Below are 20,669 nucleotides of genomic sequence, written 5' to 3'. Positions count from 1 at the left end.
AACTTTTCTGGTGTCTTTTCATTCATTTTTGGAGGGGATGTCCAGTCCTAGATAATGTCACAGTTATGCGGAATTTAAGCCACCTGATCATGACTATCTTCACAGTGGTCCATGGTATATCTAATGACTTAGAAACCTTCTGACTGACAACTTTCAACGAGATCACTTTACTGTGTTGTACGGTTTACAGATCATGGCTTTCACTGTAAAGTGCAACTAACCAAACATCAGGAAAATCCTTCTAGAACAGCGGCACTTTATATGGATTTAATCAGAATCACTGTAAATGATGGCAGATGTGGACTACTAATTAGCACGAGTATGTGATTGGCTGATTCTGAACACAAAACATCCCCAATTATAAGAGTGTGTTCACAAAACCACATTATTTTAGTTTTGTTATTTTTTATTTTCCTCCTCAAAATGATCTCATATTGTTTCTCAATGGATTTGTACAGATTATGGGTGACATTAAAATTTGAATGCAAAAAGATGGAATAAGTTCTGAAATTAGTCTTCTTGATTTCTTAACATGACAAAAACATGGAGTTTTAATAGGGGGGTGTATATCCACTGTAACTTTCGGTCTACAGTAAATATATTTTACAACAATCAACTCACCTAGAATCAAAGTGACCTTGGACACAAAACAGACATAACAAAGAAAACAAGTAGATGAAATGTAAGGACAGTGGAGTGTCACCATGACAACCAAGCCTAAACTGACTTTTTTGCATGCAATCGCAATAAAAGTCAAAATCAACTCCGGTTACCTAGAGAATTACACAAGTTCCGTGACCAAGAGTCACATTCCTGACAATAAAAGTGCCCTGTTAGACACATTTCCTACGTAACTGAGAAATTTATATGTACAACAATAAGGAAGAGCGAAGAACAGTCAACATGAGGGCAGATAGTAGACATGTTACCAAGAATCAACATGTCCTGGAATAAAAAGTCCTACTGAAATAATTCCAAAACGCAATCATCTAATATACTAAACGTATGTATGTGACAAAGTGTATAAAGAGAAACGGCCACTTTCCATGAGTGTGTAATCTTTTTTCATGGTATACATGCCACTGTTCTGAATCTGGTATTGGTTTTTGTTTTGGCGTCTCTCCATTCTTGAGATATGACCACCTCTTCCCTGCATGTAAATAGTGGTTTAGCCAAATGGGCATGGTTATCATTTCTTCTCTAGGGGAATCTTCTTGAGGTCCTCTCCTATTTGGCTAACAAGACTAGATTTACATACAGGAGGGAGGTGACCCATCTCAGGAACGGAGAAGTGCAAGAGCAAAGGACAAATTCAGGACAAATTACCGTATATACTCAAGTATAAGCTGATACTTTCAGTCCATTTTTTAGGCTGAAAGTGCCCCTCTCGGCTTATACTCAAGTCATTGTCCCAATGGGTCGCCGGGGGGGAAGGGGAGAGGCGGCTGTCACATCATACTCACCTGTTCCCGGCACGGTCCCTGCTTTTCAGATCGTCTCCGGCACCTCTTCCTGTGTTCAGTGGTACCGCTTATTAAAGTGATGAGTATGGACGCAACTCCACTCCCATAGGCGTGGAGCGCATATTCATTACTTTAATGAGCGGTACCACGTGACCGCTGAACACAGGAACAAGCTGCCAGCACGCCAGAGACCATCAGTGAAGCAGGGATGTGCAGACCGCACCGGGAGGAGGTGAGTATGACGGGGGAGGGTGAGCCATGCGATATTCACCTGTCCCCGTTCCCCCGCCGCGCTGTGTCTCTGGCGGTGACGTTCATGTCAGAGGGTGCGATGACGTGGTTAGTGCGCGCCTTCTGCCTGAAAAGACACTGCAGAGACCCGGAAGACACAGCGGTGCGCAGCGGTGGAACGAGGAGAGGTGAATATCGCAAGTGCCGGGGGCTTGAGCCAGCGGCGACTCCTGCACCTGGTGCCCAGCGACGAGAGGAGAGCATGTCATTTTTTTTTTTTTTTTATCGCAGCAGCAGCATATGGGGCATATTATTTTATGGAGCATCTTATAGGGCCCATCAACCTTTATGGGGCATACTATTCTATGGATCATCTTATGGGTCATCAACCTTTATGGAGCAGCATATTATTCTATGGAGAATCTTATGGGGCCATCATTAACCTTTGTGCAGCATTCTATGGGGCATATTTTTGTATGGAGCATCTTATGGGGCCCATCATGTACTGTATGGAGCATTATATGGGGCTCTTGATTCAATATGGATATTCAAAAACACTTAATCTACTGATGTCTCAATTAATTTTACTTTTATTGGTATCTATTTTTCTTTTTGAAATTTACCAGTAGCTGCTGCATTTCCCACCCTAGGCTTATACTCGAGTCATTAAATTAGGGGTCTCTGCTTATACGCGGGTCGGCTTATACTCCGGTATATACAGTACATATTTATGGCAAGAGAAAAAGTCTCTTTAAGAACTCTTTACTATAAAGTAATTTAGTTACACTACCTTTTCTAAATATCCCACATTGTTTAATGGAATTATGAAACTTGCCATTGTATCTGATGGGGGCTTCATGTCAGCATCCACATCAGGAGATCTAGACTAATACCGCTGTGTGAACTGGGCCTAATCATAACAAAGGGCACAGCCATTATGCTACGTCTGTACAGAATATTTCAGCGTCATTCCATACTATGAAAAAACAACTCCACAAAAATAAACACATTTTACTCTATGACACAGACAAGTCGCCTATCCCATATAATGAGGATCTTATATCAACTTCAGCATTGGTACTCTGCTAAGACATAACGTATGCACACTGGAAATGCACGGCACCATGTTAATAATTCTAGATTTGAATTGAAAAGTATCTAAAAGAATAATTCTGATATAATAAGAGCAGTGGGTTGAAGTCGCATAGTATAACTATACACAGAATAGACGGAGTCACAGATAAATCCTGTAACACCACCGGTCTACTGCCTACATCTGAATGATTGTATAATAGCCCACACACAGTAACACAACCTGGATTACAATACAATATGTAAAATGTATAAAGTGCAACATACACCACACACAGATATACAGCCTCCACTGAAAACGAGGAAAGCTCACACAGAGGTATACGGCCTCCACTGACCATTAGGAACAGCTCACACAGAGATATACAGCCTTCACTGACCATGAGGAACAGCTCACACAGATATACAGCCTCTACTGACCGTGAGGAACAGCTCACAGAGATATACAGCCTCCACTGACAACGAGGAACAGATCACACAGAGATATACGGCCTCCACTGACCATTAGGAACAGCTCACACAGAGATATACAGCCTTCACTGACCATGAGGAACAGCTCACACAGAGATATACAGCCTTCACTAACCATGAGGAACAGCTCACACAGACATATCCAGCCTTCACTGGTTTGGGCAGCATAAATCGAGTGACCGCTTCCCCTTAAAGATTATTCCTACAATGACAATACTTTTCACAAATCACAGTATCTACATGACTAGTGTTAACATACAGTACAAGCCCAACAAAAAACATTTTCATCTCCTTGTGCCACCAGCTTCACAGAGCTGAATGATGGTAAAACTACATTTCCCAGCAGCACCCTGCTTTTCCTTAGTACTCCAGGTCCCTATTTCTGCTCTCGTGTGCTTCCTGACAGATATAGATAGAGCTCAACAGGACAATTTTATTTATGAGTGAAGAGACCAATAATAATAGAATTAGATGTAGAGACTGTAACCTACTATTTGACCAATAATAAAGGGATTACAGTGGACTATTTTTTCTTTACAATGTGCCTAAGAACTAACAGGCAGGTAATTGCTAACTACGTGCCTGTTGTGCCCGTAGCCAATTTTGCCAGCTCAGAACGTCACCGACCACTTCTGCTGTGGATTCAGCAGCTTCTGCTGACATTACGTCGACAGAGCAGCAGCCTTTCTTCTGCTCGGTTGACAGGGCATGACAGCTGGCTCCCTGCTGCCTAACTGCGGGAAGCTGGCTGTCCATCAGTATGATGTCGGCAGTTACACCAGTAGAAGAAGAGCTGCTCTGTTGACATGGAGCAGCTGAATCACCAGCATGAGCAGTCTGTGACCGCCCTGAGCCGGCTCCGACAGACAACAGACAGGTAGGTAACTGTTTTTGTTATGTTGCTTTTATTACTATGTGCCTAAAAACTAAGTCCTGGACAATCTCTTTAACTACCATTTACAAACTCCACATTTCATTGTTGGTTCATGGGGATCTGCTCCACATGCATAGCAGTGCTGAGCACAGAATAGCCGAGCTGTGATGCAGCATGACTGTTCGGGCAATAAGGATGCCTGGGAGTGTCTATGTTTTATTAGACAGGGTCATAGGTACATGTGCTTTTCATGAACTAGCAGTCAATCGGTACAATGTAGATAGTATTGGTGGGATCTTTGGAATAGCATAGCCGAGTAGTTCTACAACCTGAGCGTCAGATGTTCTATTAGATGGGGGTCATTGGATTCATTTGAGATGGTAGACTGACAGCATTAGCACTACTGGAAGATGGATCCCGTGGGGGTCATTGATGGGGATAGCTGGAAATCAGTGCAGATTTAGTAATAGGTTGTGTTGGCATACATGATTAATTCTGTATGTACATAAATGGGGGACACATGATGGAGTTTGGGAAAAACCCTTTACCGTCTATTATAGTAATATATACTGCACAATGCCTCTGAATCAGAAGTGCAAGTGAATCCCAATAAAATGTACTGTGATAAAAATCCCTGTGCCCAATGTACAGTAACAGCAGTCACAGCCGGAAAACAGTTCCTAGAACTTGTACTCAGTCCTTTCTGTCTACAATGCCACAAATCCAACCAGACGACATACCCACGGACATAGGACAGACAGCCGGCGCTCTAGCAGTGCTCTACCCCACGGAGGAGTCACTAGTTCTCGAGAGCCCTGCTCATTCTGGCGGATCCTTGTAAAGTACAACCTCAGAAAAATACAGCGTCACGTCGTTACAGAGTAATCCACCTTCCTCTCGCAAACAGCAGCCTGTAACGATGTAGCAGAGCTGAACTTGTCTTGACTGTTCACATATAGCCATAAGGAGAATGACATAACATTTTGATATGAAGATGCGTTACGGCAAATGACACCCCGGCTACATCAGTGAATAAGAAGCGTCTGTGGAGCACGAGGACGTTTGTTACCAGCAATTTCTTCAGAAGTAAAACAATCACTCTACAAGGGAAACGGTGTGTTCTAGAGACCCCAATGTAAGAAACGTGCAGGGACTGGAAGAAGTGGGCACTTACTCTCCCCATAGAGGCGATCCAGCCGCATTCTCTGCAGCCTCTCGGCACCTGTGACTGGCGCTCGCTGATCAGCGTCTGTGTGTCCATACTTACATTCTTCACAGCGTAGTCACAGGAGGTGGAGCGCACACTTCATACGTACACACAGTGGAATGCACACGCTTCCACACAATGAAACACAGGGATTTCCACTCGCCAAAATATAAGGATTTGTCATGAACAAAGCCACCTACTCAGTCAGAGAACGTGGTGAAATTGATGGTCTATTTCCGCCTCTGATACTAAGATCTAATGTGTGATATGTAAACAGTTTCTAAAGAGAGAGTCTAACATGGCCAACAGGATATGTGGTGCGTACCCCATCCGGAGAGATCGCTGCTACCACCCACCTCACCTAACGTTACCACTGATGACAGCCCTATGAGCACACACGTGCACAGGACTCGGCAGCACACACGTGCACAGGACTCGGCAGCACACACGTGCACAGGACTCGGCAGCACACACGTGCACAGGACTCGGCAGCACACACGTGCACAGGACTCGGCAGCACACACGTGCACAGGACTCGCCAGCCCACACGTGCACAGGACTCGCCAGCCCACACGTGCACAGGACTCGCCAGCCCACACGTGCACAGGACTCGCCAGCCCACACGTGCACAGGACTCGCCAGCCCACACGTGCACAGGACTCGCCAGCCCACACGTGCACAGGACTCGCCAGCCCACACGTGCACAGGACTCGCCAGCCCACACGTGCACAGGACTCGCCAGCCCACACGTGCACAGGACTCGCCAGCCCACACGTGCACAGGACTCGCCAGCCCACACGTGCACAGGACTCGCCTGCCCACACGTGCACAGGACTCGCCTGCCCACACGTGCACAGGACTCGCCTGCCCACACGTGCACAGGACTCGCCTGCCCACACGTGCACAGGACTCGCCTGCCCACACGTGCACAGGACTCGCCTGCCCACACGTGCACAGGACTCGCCTGCCCACACGTGCACAGGACTCGCCTGCCCACACGTGCACAGGACTCGCCTGCCCACACGTGCACAGGACTCGCCTGCCCGGCTTGCTATTGCTTCCCCCCCAGAAACAGGGGATGCAGCCTCGACAGTTCCAGCTCCAGCAAGCAGGTACCCCCCTGGTGCGGTCATCCCCCTTACACTCCCCCTCTCCTTTAGCTCGCCATTCCACGGGCGAGAACGCTTTGTGTTCCTTTATGTCCTCCGGAGGTGGGACAGATGCCCAGTTTTTCGCATCCATTTCTGGCTCTCTTGCACTACATTTTGCCAAAAGAAATTGTCCTGTGCTTACCGCAGGGGCATAACTCCAGCGTGGTCACACTGAGTACCTTGAGGTTCCTCTTGAATTTGCTCGTCAGGAGTCCTCAGAACTTCAGGTTGAGTGGTAGAGTCAGATTGGGTCATAGAGGACGGGAGTACACCCGGGTTCAACAGAGCATCCATCTCTGGAGTTTCAGGCCTATGTACTTCCCCTGGACTGTCGGGCCGCAAACCATTCACATCAGATCAGAGAACGGAGCAAGTGGTTCTTCCTCCTCACAATCAGGTACCGTGAGAGTGGGCTTTTCAGGGACACCTGGCACTTGTTCCCCTCCTTCGGGATCTTGTAACAGGCAGGAACATGATATACTTCGGTGGACTATTCGGCTTGATCCTCACAGACGGGCCCATCGGATCCAATTTGGCGTTCCACCCGATTCGCCTCCACATGCCTGAGCAGCGCAAACATCTCACCATAGACAGTCGACACCTTCTCCCTCTTCTCGGCATCCGACGTCGTGGCTCTGTCTTGCTCTGGGTGGGGTTCCCCTTCGCTCACCATACCATTCCTTCCGGGTGTGGCGTTCTTTCCAGTGAGCATGACCTTCGGAGGGGTGAGCAAACCTTCGCTGTCAGCTTTCTCTTGTAGGTTAACGTCTTGACAGGTGCCCCATTCTTCCACACGTCCAACACTCACTTCCACGACTGTCAGGTGGGCGCTTTGATCTGGATCGCCATCCTCCTCGAGAGGCAAATCCCCTCCATAGTCGCTCTTCACCCCAGGATCTGGAAGTAAATTTTGGGGCTGCTGTTGGAGTTTTTCTTATGCTCCGCATCTCTAATCTAACGTCTTTATTCTCATGACATAAGTTACTCCGGGGTATGGGAGTGGACCCCAAGGCAGCAGCAAGGACTTCCTTCAGGTTCTCAATTTCTGCCCGGATTTTCTGCATTCCCTGCCGTAATTCACGGGACCACTCCAGCTCTTCCTCGTTCGGGGTAAGTACTTTGCAGCTCCGGACCATCCCTGCCAAGGCTAAGGTCCCCTGCTCCTGCTCTCTTTTGCGTGCCTCTGCTCCCATCTCTGAAAAGTCATGCGCGGGTTAGCTCGCAGGCACTCATGCCAGGCTTGCTTAAGCAGCGCATCTCTACAGCCTGTCACTAGCTGGTCTCGTAGCACTATATCAGGGGGTCCTACGCCTATGCTATCTCGCTTGACAATCGCAGCGTGGATCTCCTGCAGTGCATTCATGTATTGGGTCACAGATGCCCCCTTCCTTTGGACACGGCAGAAAAAATGCATGCACAATTCTCCGACATCTGTGGGGTCTCCGTGCATCTCTTCTAGAATCTGTAGCACCTTGCTAAAGGTATCGCGCTCATGGGGAGGCCGTAACATAATGGAGATCCTCGCCTCTCCGTTCAGAGCCATCAGGGCAATCTCTGCCTCCATTACAGGGGGTCATGGGGTGCATCCTCAACAGACCCCTGACTCGCTCAGTCCAGTTCCTTAGCAGAGTGTTCCCCGTAAACTTTGTTAGGTTGCTCAACACTTCCCCCCAGCGGTATACTGGCCCTTGGGGCACCCCCGAACCCTTGGTCTACCACCTCTGCGCTTGTAGAATGCATCCTGCCGACTACGCCAAGTGTGAGCAGGTTGCAGGATGCAGTGACTGTCAGGAAGCAGAGCAAGGGTTAACAAGTTGCATAATGGGAATACTCCGCGCAGGGAGGTAAAGGGTTAAACAGGGGATTAAACAGTTCAAATGACAAAGGATATTGTGAGCTGAAGAACAACGGTTCAGATAACGGCAGTTCTGATGAAAGACAGTGGTTCCTAAGTCAATGAAGTGAATAGCGCCGACAACAGCTGGCGCAGTGTCTTTTCCAATGGGGTATTGTGGGCAACAATGCCCCGTCTTCTGGCGGCAGCGGTCGGTATCCATACCTTCCGCTGAGCCCCTAGTCCATATACTGCAGTGGCTGACAAGGGTACGGGCCACAGTCCTGTACGAGCCCAAAGTGGCTCTGCAAATATAAACTGGCAAAGTAAGGGTGCAAGTGTCTGGGCAAATATTCGCTGGCAACGTCAGGGCGCAAGTGTCTGTCCCGTTCTTGGTCACTCTTATGTGGCACGTGCGCTGTACTCACGGACATTGGCCATACGGCGCCTTGTTCTCTGGTAGTCACTGGGCTTCACACTACACGTCTCCTTCTCTCTGGTCCCCACGGCTGGCGGCGGGAGACGACGGACGCTGACCTGTGCATGGCTGGTGCTCTCAGGACGGAGCACTTCTCTCCCTGGCTGCTGCTGAACACACGGCTTTCCTGAGCGCAGAAGTCCCTCTCTCTCTGGATTGCTGCAGCACTCCCCGCTTCTCTCTTTCTCTGGTGCGGTCCCTTTGCAGTCGATGGGGGCTGCTGCAGCGCCGGTACTCGGTGGGGGAACAGAGAGCAAAGCGCACCACTCACCTCTCTGCGCGCTGCCCTGGGTTGGCACCAAACTGCTGTGCTTAACACACTTTCTCCTTTTATCTCCCTGCCCCCTTGGTCAGTAGGAAGGTCCGGTTTGCTATTGCTTCCCCCCGGAAACAGGGGATGCAGCCTTGACAGTTCCGTCCCCAGCAAGCAGGTACTCGCGGTGTAGTCGTCCCCCTTACACCTACACTTGCAAAAATGACAAGAGGGCAGCCCCTACATCTACAGTAAAGAAGGTTTAATCATCACAGAAGTAGATTCTTTACTGTAAGATCAGTGAGAATATGGAGCTGTCTGTCACAACATATTGTAATGGATGATTAACAAAAAAAAAGTTCAAGGAGAGCCTGGATAATTTCTTGAGAAATATAATATTACAGGTTATGGGTAACAGATTCTGTGATCGGACACTGGACCAGGGAGCTAGTCTGATTAGCATATGTTGAGTTGGGAAGGATTTTGCCCCCTAATATGGGGCAATTAGCATCTGCCTCAGGACTACACGTACATGTATATTTCGCTGGTTGGGTTAGGTTTTCAGATTTCTACTACAAACGAAAATGTTTCCTCATTACTGTCAGCAAGCAGAGAAAAATTAGTAAATTAAACATATATTAGAGAAGCTGTTATTTACTTACATATTGACAAGGTATTGTGGGCCAGTTAAATCCACACAATGACGCAGAAAAACTGGCCACAAAGGGTTATCCCTATATTCATAAATGGGTATTGTTAGATAATGCTTGTAAATACAAGAATTTTTCAATGCACCGCTCAATATTTTCTGCTGTTCTTAAGACAGTAATATTGTACACTGCAGTGCTTACAAGCTTTTTTCTACCGAGCTTGTAAGCACTGGTTTGCAGCTGGCCAGGACAGTTTCCGCGCACTGTTACTTCCTAATCCTAGCCGATACATTGCTTACAAGCTTAAAAGCAGCAGTAGTTGATCTCCTAGGTAACAAGAAATGAAATCTTTGACCATGTCAAGTTAGGCTTTTTCTGCATCAGTATACCTTACTGCAGTGCGGTCGGTTTATACGCCAGGTTAAAAAATGCCACATTTGCAACCAAAACTTATTTCATGGAATCTGTAGTTCACCAGACTATAATGCCACGTCTTGCAAAAAGGTGCAACATATTAAAGGGGTTGTCGGAACATTAATGGGCAAAATTGCAAATGGATTGTAAAAAACAAGCAACTTTGGTCACGTGAAACACCCTCAAGAAATAGTGTAGTTACTTACCGATAACGGTATTTCTCAGAGCCCATGACAGCACTACCAGAGAGAGGGAATCCGCCCTTCAGGGACAGGAAACCTACAGGATAAAAAGGGCGGTACCTCTCTCCTGCGTCAGTTTGGTTTACAGAGCATCAGAGGTCCTCCAGGTTAGTGACAACAGGAAATATACATTTTTAGCAAAATACTTATGAAGATTACACCGTGTCTAAATCAAACACACACTTCGTATAATAAGGTGCTCACCGCACACGTGATAAGGGGGGGAATAAGCAGGTGCTGTCATGGGCTCTGAGAAATACCGTTATCAGTAAGTAACTACACTATTCTCAGTCGCCCATGACAGCACTACCAGAGAGAATTGCAGAGATTATTGCTTTAGGGAGGGACCACAGCCTGCAAGACCCTTCTTCCGAAGGTTAAGTCAGACGAAGAGGCCAGGTCTAAGCGATAGTGCCTAAAGAAGGTTGAAGGTGTTGACCAGGTGGGCACCTTTACAGATTTTATCTATTGGTACCTCCGACCTTTTGGCCCAGGAGGTCGCCATAGCCCTTGTAGAGTGTGCCTTGAGCCCTTCAGGCACTGCGTTTCCCGTGGATGAGTATGCCAGGGCTATCGCATCAGTTACCCAGCGAGCTATAGTGCTTTTGGAGGCTTTGAGTCCTTTTCTAGGTCCCTGAAAACAGACAAAAAGAGACCCTTCCTTCCTACACTGTTGGGAGGATTCTAGGTAATGTACTAAACACCTTCTCACATCTAATGTGTGGAATTTTTCCTCTTTTTGATTTTTCGGGTTTGGGCAGAAGGAAGGAAGGATTATTTCCTGGGACCTATGGAAATTGGAAGCAACTTTGGGTAGATAAGCAGGGTCTGTTTACAATATTACCCTATCCTCCATGATTTGCGTGAAGGGAGTATTCGCAGATAGAGCCTGGAGGTCCCTAATTCTACGGGCAGACGTTAGGGCTGTAAGAAGGGCCGTTTTGAGAGATAAGATTTAAAGTGGTATCGAATCTATGGGCTCAAACGGGGGTTCTGTCAGAGCTGATAATACTAAATTTAAGTCCCAGGATGGAGGACTTTTGATTTTTATGGTCCTAGAACGTATAGCGGCTTTAATGAACCTTGTTACCCATGGGTTAGTGGCAATATTATCATTGTATAACGCCCCCTAAGGCCGCTACCTGCACTTTTAAGGTGCTCACCGAGAGGCCCATATCTAAGCCTTTCTGTAGAAACTCTAATATTTTGACCACTGGGACCCCATCTTGAAGTCTTACCCCGGAGGTGGACAGAAACTTATTCCAGGTTTTACCGTAGATTTTAGTTGTTACTGTCTTTCTACTTTTTAATAGTGTGGACACTAAATTATCTGAGAAGCCCTTTGCCCTTAGCAGTGACCTCTCAAGTTCCACGCTGTCAAGTGGAGATTTGCTGACCGAGGGTGGAGCACCGGTCCCTGTGATAAGAGGTCCGGGAGAACCCAGGGATCGGTGACCGATAGGATTCTCAGCCAGGAAAACCAGGCCCTTTTGGGCCAGAAGAGGGCTATTAGGATGATTCTCGCCCTGTCCTGTCTTATCTTCCGCAGAACTACCGGGATAAGTATATGAGGGGGAAAGGCATATGCAAGACCCTGAGTCCAGGGAATCGAGAATGCATCCAGTGCCCGGGGGTTCCCTCTGGGGTCCAGAGAGCAAAATTCCTTTACTTTCCTGTTTTCTATACTGTCAAAGAGGTCTATTACCGGGACCCCCCAGATTTTGGTAATCTGATCGAAGATGCTTTGGTTCAGAGCCCATTCCCCCTGTTTTAGCTGGGTACGGCTTAAGAAGTCTGCTTTTTGGTTCTCTACGCCCTTTATATGTAACGCCGAGAGGGATAGGAAGTGGTCTTCGGCTAAGGTGAAGATTTGGGAAGTGGTCTTCATTAGGGCTTGGGATCTGGTCCCTCCCTGGTGGTTCAGGTAGGCTACCACTACCTGATTGTCTGAAAAAACCTGGACATGATGCCCCCGCAGGTTGGGAAGAAAAAATGACAGAGCATGGCTCACTGCGCAAAGTTCTTTTTGATTTGAGGATACCTCGTATTCCTGATCTGTCCAGACCCCCTGAGTAACACTGTTGTCCAGGTGAGCTCCCCACCCCGTGGGACTGGCATCCGTGGTAACTACTCGATGTATATCTATCACCCACGGAACCCCCTTTGATAGATTGTTGGAATCTAACCACCAGTCTAGGGAACGAATAGTGTCTGAACTTAGAGTCATGCGACCCTCTAGGTGTCCCCCCAGTGTAACCTGATTCCTCAGAATATCCCACTGGAGGTCTCTCGTGTGGATTTGAGCTCACTGTATTGCTGGGAGACTAGCAGAGAGGGACCCCAGCAGTGACATCGCTTCTCTCAGGGTCACATGAGGGTTTGAGCGAGCTCTGGACACAATACTTGATATTTTTTGTTTTTTCTGGTCTGGAAGACGACATTCCCGTAAAACCGAGTCCAAAGTTGGGCCCAAAAACTCTTGAACCCTGGTAGGTTCCAATTTTGACTTTTGGAGATTTAGGAGCCAACCTAATTCCGTTACAGTTTTTATTACTCTGATGCATTGTTGGCGACAGTGTTGGGCTGAGTTGCTGACAATTAGGAAGTCGTCGAGATATGGCATTATAAGAATGTCTTTTTCCCTTATGTGGGCCATCATTTCCGCTACCAACTTGGTAAATATACGGGGCGCTACTGAAATGCCAAATGGAAGGGCCTTGTACTGGTATTCCCTTACTTCTCCCTCCATGACTTCTGCTAGTCTGAGGTATTTTTGTGAGTTTTTGTGGATGGGGACGTGATAGTACGCGTCGCTGAGATCCAACACTATCATGAAACAATTTGGAAACAGGTTTTTTATTGTTGATTTTATTGATTCCATTTTGAAGGTTTGATTCTTTACATAACTGTTTAATTTCCGTAGATTTATTATTGTGCGGAAGGAACCATCCGGCTTTGGGATCAGAAATAGTGGGGAAAAGAATCCTTTCCCCCTTTCCAGTAGGGGAACTTCTCGGATCACATCTTTGATTATGAGTTTTGAGATCTCTTGTTCCAAGGCCTGTTGTTGTCGAAGTGAGGGTTTTAATGGAGTGACCACATAGTTTTGGGGAGGAAGGGCGGTAAAGTTTAATTGAAGTCCCATCTTTATTAAGTTTAAAATCCAAGTACTGGATGAGATTTTTTCCCAGGCCGGAAGGTATTGAGACAGTCTCCCTCCCACCCTGGGGGAGGAGTCACTTAGGGGTCTTTTTATTTCTCGGGGAATTGCCAAAGAGGAAGCCCCTCTCTCTATTTCTCCCATCATCCCATTTGTTCTGTTCTCTAGGGGGGCGCCTGCGGAAAAACTTCCTGTTCCGAAAGGGCCGCTTAACAAATGGTGTGGTCAGGTTAGGGAACCCCTTCTTCTTATCTCCAGCTTTTTGTAGAATGTCATCTAGGGTTTCCCCAAACAAAAATTTCCCCTCACACGGGATTGAACAGAGTTTTTGCTTTGTCTGTAGGTCGCCTGGCCAGTTTTTCAGCTATAGCGTCCTACGAGCTGCATTAGATAAGGCTGCCGATTTTGAAGTGAGTTTGATAGAATCGGCCGACGAGTCAGCCAAGAAAGCTGCCGCCCCCCTAATCATGGGAATTGATTCGATTACTTTATGTCTGGATACCCCATCTCTTAACTGTTTCTCTAAATTGTCTATCCAAATCATTAAAGATCTGGAAGTACATGCGGATGCTATTGTGGGTCTTAAACATCCCCCTGCCGACTCCCAGGCCCCTTTAAGGAAGGTATCGGCTCTTTTATCGAGGGGATCTTTCAGCGTTCCCATGTCCTCAAAGGGCAATGCAAACTTCCTTGACGCTTTAGCTACTGCAACATCAAGTTTAGGGGCTTTGTCCCATGACATAGAAGCCTCTTCCGCGAAAGGATATTTCCTTTTAAGGGAGGGCACAGATGAATTTTTCCTTTCTGGTTTCTCCCACTCCTTTTTAATTAAGGCCTGCACGTTTTCGTTAAGTGGAAAGACTCTACGTCTTTTCTGGCCCAGACCTCCAAACATAATGTCCTGAACTGTTTTGTCAGGACGTGGATCTAGGACTCCCATTGTAGATCTTACGGCTTTCACAAGGGCATCTACTTCGTCTAAGGGGAAGCAGTGGCGGCCTCCACTCTCAGAATCCGAGGAGGAAGAGGAACCCCTTCTGTCTGACATACCCTCATCAGAACTAGAAGAATCGGAGTGAGAATAGGGCACAGGTGTTTTTTCCTTAACCCCTCCCCTTTAAGGGATTTGAACGCTGTTTCTACCTCTGATCTTATTACTGATCGTAATTCAGAGGCAAAACTAGGAGTTTCTTCACAAAGGACTTGTCCTATACAGGAACCGCATAATTTCTTATCCCAGTTCTGTAACAGGGGTTCTCCACATAAGGGGCAGTTCCTATGCTTAGTTTTCTCCGTTTTTTTTCTTGCCTAAAAAATAAACGGAAAAGGGGACCCCAATTATTTGGTGAACTTTCACGAAGATCACTCACCCATCTTGCGCAGCCACAGGTACCGGTTCTGGAGGAGGTATGGGATCTTGTATGAGACCCGAAGTAGATGGTGTCGGCTGGCTAGACATATTGGAGGCTTTACTCTGCGGCGTGGAATGGCTCCTGGAGCGGGTACTTCGGGTGCCTGTAGAGGTCCTTCTCTTTGACTCATCTGACTTGCGCTGGTGGTGACGCTGCTGCTGTGGCGGTTGTAAGGGCTGCGCCGGCTGGAGCTGCTGATCGCTGTCCGCCATATTGGGACTGCATGCAGCAAAGGGCACTCCCACAGTGGTCTTTTTTAAATAGCGCGCCGATTCACCCCCTCCTCCAGGGCTGCGTTCCAGGGAAGCGCTGGTCCCCTCGTCTCAAGTGCGCATGCGCGCTCTGCCCGGGATCCGGAAGTGGTCGGCGTCTATATCCGGTGCGGCAGCCATCTTGGTGCTCTCACACACCGAGCCGCCGCTCCGGACTAGGAAGTGCCTCCGCATGGCGCAAGGGCACACCGGGTCCCCGAAGCCCCTACCCCAATCCGGGGAGGCAGCCGCGCTCCCCTCCGCGCGCTCTGCAGCCCCATCGGACCCAGAAGCGGCGGCGTCGGACACCGTACCAGCGGTGACAGGGGCCTCCCCGCCGTCATACCCCCACTGGTCAGCTCCGGATCTCAGGTACCGAATCCTTGAGGGTTCCCTGTCAGGGACAGGAAACCAAACTGACGCAGGAGAGAGGTACCGCCCTTTTTATCCTGTAGGTTTCCTGTCCCTGAAGGGCGGATTCCCCCTCTCTGGTAGTGCTGTCATGGGCGACTGAGAAAGAGGAGTTTTTTATTCTGTTGTGGTCCCTTTATTGTCTCTGTTTCTGGCCACCCTGCAGTCTCAGAGTGTCCGGTTCCCTAGGCAAGGAGCGTGCACTACTGAATCCGGCCACTTCTGTGGCCCTGAGCTTCTTCCATGTTGCAGAGGCAAAGCTGTCTCTGCGAGCGGCATCAGAGCACGCAGTACAGACTTGCAGCACCACTAACCACTGGTCAGAACTGTCAAAAAATATTCCATTTCTTAAAATCAATTTTTGAGGAATTTACGATATTTGGAGACCAAAGCCTTTTTTTATTTTTCTGTAGACCATTGTGTAAGGGCTTATTTTTTGTGGGGGAAGCTGTAGTTTGAAATTGTACCATTTTTACGTACTATTATTCAAGAGCTTTGTGAAACTGCGTGGGCAAACACTGTTTTGAGGATTTTCTTTCTCACGATATTCATCATGCAGCATAAATAATGGCATAGTTTTATAATATGGGTCGATATAATTACAGTGATACATAATTTTTGGTTTTTACATTTTACTACTTTCGCACAAGAAGTTCACTTATTAAACTAAAATTATTTATTGTATCATATTGTGGAAGTCACAACTTTTCCTTTTTTTGAGTGCAGAGATCAGTCTCCATAACAAGCTGTAATATTTAAGATGCCATATTGTGAAACATTCAACGTTTGATCACTAATGATTCCAGTCTGTGAGAGGGGGTATGACTACTTAACGCAAGTCTGACATTGTTCTTCTCTGTTTTGGGGAATAGAGTTTTCAGCACAGAATAATGATAGAGTGTTATATGAACATTTTTTAAGGCATCTAATTGTGGAACTTCTATTTATTCCAAGATCTACGGAATAAAATGTACTTTCTCCATAGGAAAACCACTTTAAGAGAATGCCATGGATTTGTTAAAGGGAACCTGTCACCACGTTTTTGGAAGATGGGATAAAAATAGCGTTAAATAGGGGCAGAGGTGGGCGTTACATTAGTGTGTTTGTTATGCGTTTATTACCCACCTAAGTTGCTGAAATACCTTTGCAAAGTCTCCGTTTTCGCCTGTCAATCAGGCTGGTCTGGTCAAAAGGGCGTCTTGTCTTCCCCCAGATTTTGCGTAGTTTTCCGTTGGTGGCGTAGTGGTGTGCGCATGCCCAAAGTCCTGAATCCTCTGCCATGGGATTTAAAAGAGCGCGGTGTTCGTTTTCATTGGTGATCGGTGGGCGCGGCCATCTTCCTTTGGCCGCGCGTGCGCAGAAGCGGCGCTCTGCTGGCCGCGGCTTCAGGAAAATGGCCGCGGGATGCCGCGCGTGCGCAGATGGATATCGCGGCGGCCATTTTCCTGAAGCCGCGGCCAGCAGAGCGCCGCTTCTGCGCACGCGCGGCCAAAGGAAGATGGCCGCGCCCACCGATCACCAATGAAAACGAACAGCGCGCTCTTTTAAATCCCCTGGCAGAGGATTCGGGACCTTGGGCATGCGCACACCACTACGCCACCAACGGAAAACTACGCAAAATCTGGGGGAAGACAACGCCCTTTTGACCAGACCAGCCTGATTGACAGGCGAAAACGGAGACTTTGCAAAGGTATTTCGGCAACTTAGGTGGGTAATAAACGCATAACAAACACACTAATGTAACGCCCACCTCTGCCCCTATTTAACGCTATTTTTATCCCATCTTCCAAAAACGTGGTGACAGGTTCCCTTTAAGGTGTCAGAGTAAAATGGGGGATACTTTGAGCAATTTAAGTACTAACATATTTCTTCTTATTATTTATTTATATAGCACCATTAATTCCATGGTGCTGTACATCAGAAAGGGGTTACGTACAGAGTTATAGATATCGTTTACAATGACAGACTGGTACAGAGGGGAGAGGACCCTGTCCTTGCGGACTTACATTTTAAGGGACTCTGGTTTGTTTCACAAAGGTTTCATTAATCGTTTCCATATGTGTCTTTGTGGCTTTGCTTCCTCCCGCATGAATCCACAATGTGCACGTTCTAAAAGGAACAAGGAAAACCATTGCATGAACAGGTGAGTCCATACTTGTGACTGGTACTGTACCTCAAATAGCATTATGGGTTATGAGCCTGGTAATGTAATTTAAAATCAGATCATAACAGAATAAACACGAGGTGCTGTGTCCACAATGTATCGATGTTACATAATTGTAACCAAACCTGTCTTACACCATGTACCTATTTGTACAGACTGTATCTGAAGATCAGAGACTATGATGTACCGATGATGAACACAATGACGAAATATCCAGAAATACAGATATACCATCGCAGTGCCGTATGCACGTTTATTAGTGATGAGCGAACGATATCCCCACATGCAAATTCTTTGCTCAGATCCACCACAAAATCTGCCACAGAAAATGTTGGCAAGTGAATGTACCCTTAAAGGGCTTTCTCAGAAATTAAAGGCGTTGCCTGAGACGTCACAGTTGATCACCTACCTGTAAGACAGGTCATCAATATGAGATAGGTGGGTCTAATCCCCCCCATCAGACCAGTGGAAATCCACTCTGGTAATAGCAGGATATAAGCAATGGACGAGGTGGAACACAGCAGCCCTGTCTTTGGCATCCCCTGCAGAGCATTGTATTCATCTCCCATGCACTTCCGGAAGCCTATGCAGTAATTCATTAGAATCGGAGATAAAGTCCAGTACTAGGCCTTGTTTCCTGGTTACAGCAGTGACGACATGGCTACAACTCACATCACAACTGCAGCCAATCACACAGCCCAGCAGCTTGTGCCACCTGCATGGGCATAGACGCTAAGCTCGGTGATCGGCTGCAGCAGGATGCGCTGAAGTCATGATGTCCACACTCTGAGGCCTCCTTCACATGGCCGTGTTTACACATGTCCTGGAACAATTAGTGCTGGTGCCATCCGTGCTTTCTGTCCATGGTGTCCTCCCCGAGTGTTCTACTAATCGCCGGTGAGCCTGAAACCAGTAGAACTGTGGCCCACCCTGTTCTCCCTATTTTTATTTAATTTTTGATGTTTTTTTTTTATCGTAGATCGATTTAATGTTGCTATTAAAAGTCATGTTTTAATATCTTTACCTTCTTCTGATACTGGAATTTCTTTCCTTGTCCTGTCCTACCCGTGTGTCCTCCCCAAGTGCCCGCCATGTTTACCATCAGTATTTTTCCCATGTGGTTGAAAAAAAGAATTAAATTACAATGCTTCAGCTATACTTGGCCCTTGTCATGGGTGCTGCAAGAAAAAAATGGACATGTGCTTTTGCAAGGACACACGGCCACTGTAAAAAAATGGACATGTGCATAGCAGCATAGGTTATAATAAGTACCTGTGGTATCTATGAAAAAAAAGATACCGTACGTACTGAAAATATGGACGTGTGAAGAAGACTAAGGAAAGCTGCACTGTGATTGGCTATTATGGGCAGCGATACCAGTTTCTGATAAATGAGGCCGAATATATACTAGAAACTGTATAGTGGCTCAATCTAAAGGCTGCATTCCAGTTTCCTATAGCACAGACATAATGGCCACCCACTATTTAAAAGACACATTCTCGTGGCATCTGCTGCCCAAACCGAACGATAAAAGGGAAATGCCAACTCACAAATGTGTTGAGAAACCGTTTCCTTAAAAACAAGCACTAAGAAACAAATGCAGGCGGCATAAACCCCTTGCTGCTTACCTTGACACACATAGCCAGGCTTTTTGGTGAAAGGCTTGTCGCAGCCTTTGCATGTTAGGGTATCCATCATGGCTGCAGTGACAAATACGTGTCCATTGCTTTTGTGCTTCTCTTTGCCTTTATCACTTGGCTCCTTTTCTTTGTCTTTCGCTTTTTCCTTTTCCTGGTAAACAGTAAGAAAAAAAAGCTGACTGATAGCGAACCAGCAGGACAGCAAAAATGTAAAAAACAAGCTAAGAAAAGTGACATTGTTTCTGAACCTTCAGCGCATCGTGAGCTTCTGTATTTAAGTGCTGCAGCAGATTTCACAAGTGGCATCCAAGTAAGTTACAAGGGTAGAAGACACAGAAAAGTAACCTGGCCGTAAGAAATACCATCCAATATATCTGTATCTCTCACATGATGACTAAACATTACAGCAATAAGCAGTCGCCTCACAAATCTCAGACAGCAGAACTAGTGAGAAGTAGCCTGAGCTTACCTCGCCATGCCACGATCGGACAGATCTTATCCTAATTTGTGGCACTTCAATTAATTTACTCCACGGCATCCTGCGGCCAGATCCGACCCCGCATATACCAGAGGGTGGGCGCTAATTACAGCGCACAGACCCTCATACTGAAGCTGCAATCATTAGAGGCTCGAGGCAAGTCACAGTGAGGAAGGAAGTGGGAAAAAAGGACTTCTGCTTTTCAGCAACCCACTATAGTCATATTTTCTGCTTTACTTCACTCCTAATTAAAGATTTCTCAGAGAAACAGGTACTGCTTTACCAAACGCATGGTTAGAAGTCTTCATTTAGGGCAAGTTCATGTGAAAAATAAGTTAAAGGGGTTGTCCACCTTTGGAAACCATGTTTTTTTTTTTTATTACTTACATGCATTTCATAAGGGCGAAAAAATCATTTTTTTTTTGCTATTGGGTTTCATTAGACGGCTGCAGTTTCCCTTTAATAGCCGATTGCACTGTCTATTGCCGGCTGCAGAATGAGTTAAATGAGGATCTGACAGTCTGCCCACTTTCATGGTCTGGGGGAGTGTGTGTTACTCTCTGCTATGGCTACTGATAACAACAAAGCTGAATGCGCAGGAACACAAAAAAGCTTGTAAAAGCAAAAGGAAAAAAACATTTTAATGAACCCAAAATAGCAAAAATGTTTCTTAAAGGGAATCTGTCCGCATTTTTTTTTCTACCTCATCTGAGAGCAGCATAATGTAGGCAAAGAGAAGCTGAATCCAACGATGTATCACTTACATTACTGTGTGCAGCCGTTCTGATACAAT

The 20,669-nt window shown here is 46.7% G+C and overlaps 1 protein-coding gene across 7 annotated transcripts in view; it reads right to left on the bottom strand.

The window, feature by feature from the left end:
* LOC143775376 (A-kinase anchor protein 13-like) overlaps positions 1 to 20,669 on the bottom strand; it is a 303,476-nt gene that overhangs the window by 43,444 nt on the left and 239,363 nt on the right. For all 7 annotated transcript variants that reach the window (XM_077263431.1, XM_077263432.1, XM_077263437.1 and 4 more), the window contains one exon: positions 19,387 to 19,549. In XM_077263431.1, coding sequence (XP_077119546.1) covers positions 19,387 to 19,549 — 163 coding nt within the window. The remainder of the gene's footprint in view (positions 1 to 19,386; positions 19,550 to 20,669) is intronic.

The sequence above is a fragment of the Ranitomeya variabilis genome, chromosome 5 (genome assembly GCF_051348905.1).
Source record: "Ranitomeya variabilis isolate aRanVar5 chromosome 5, aRanVar5.hap1, whole genome shotgun sequence".
Classification (NCBI taxonomy): Eukaryota; Metazoa; Chordata; class Amphibia; order Anura; family Dendrobatidae; genus Ranitomeya; species Ranitomeya variabilis.
The sequence above is the reverse complement of the archived record's forward strand: the minus strand, read 5'-3'. Positions and strand labels throughout refer to the sequence as shown.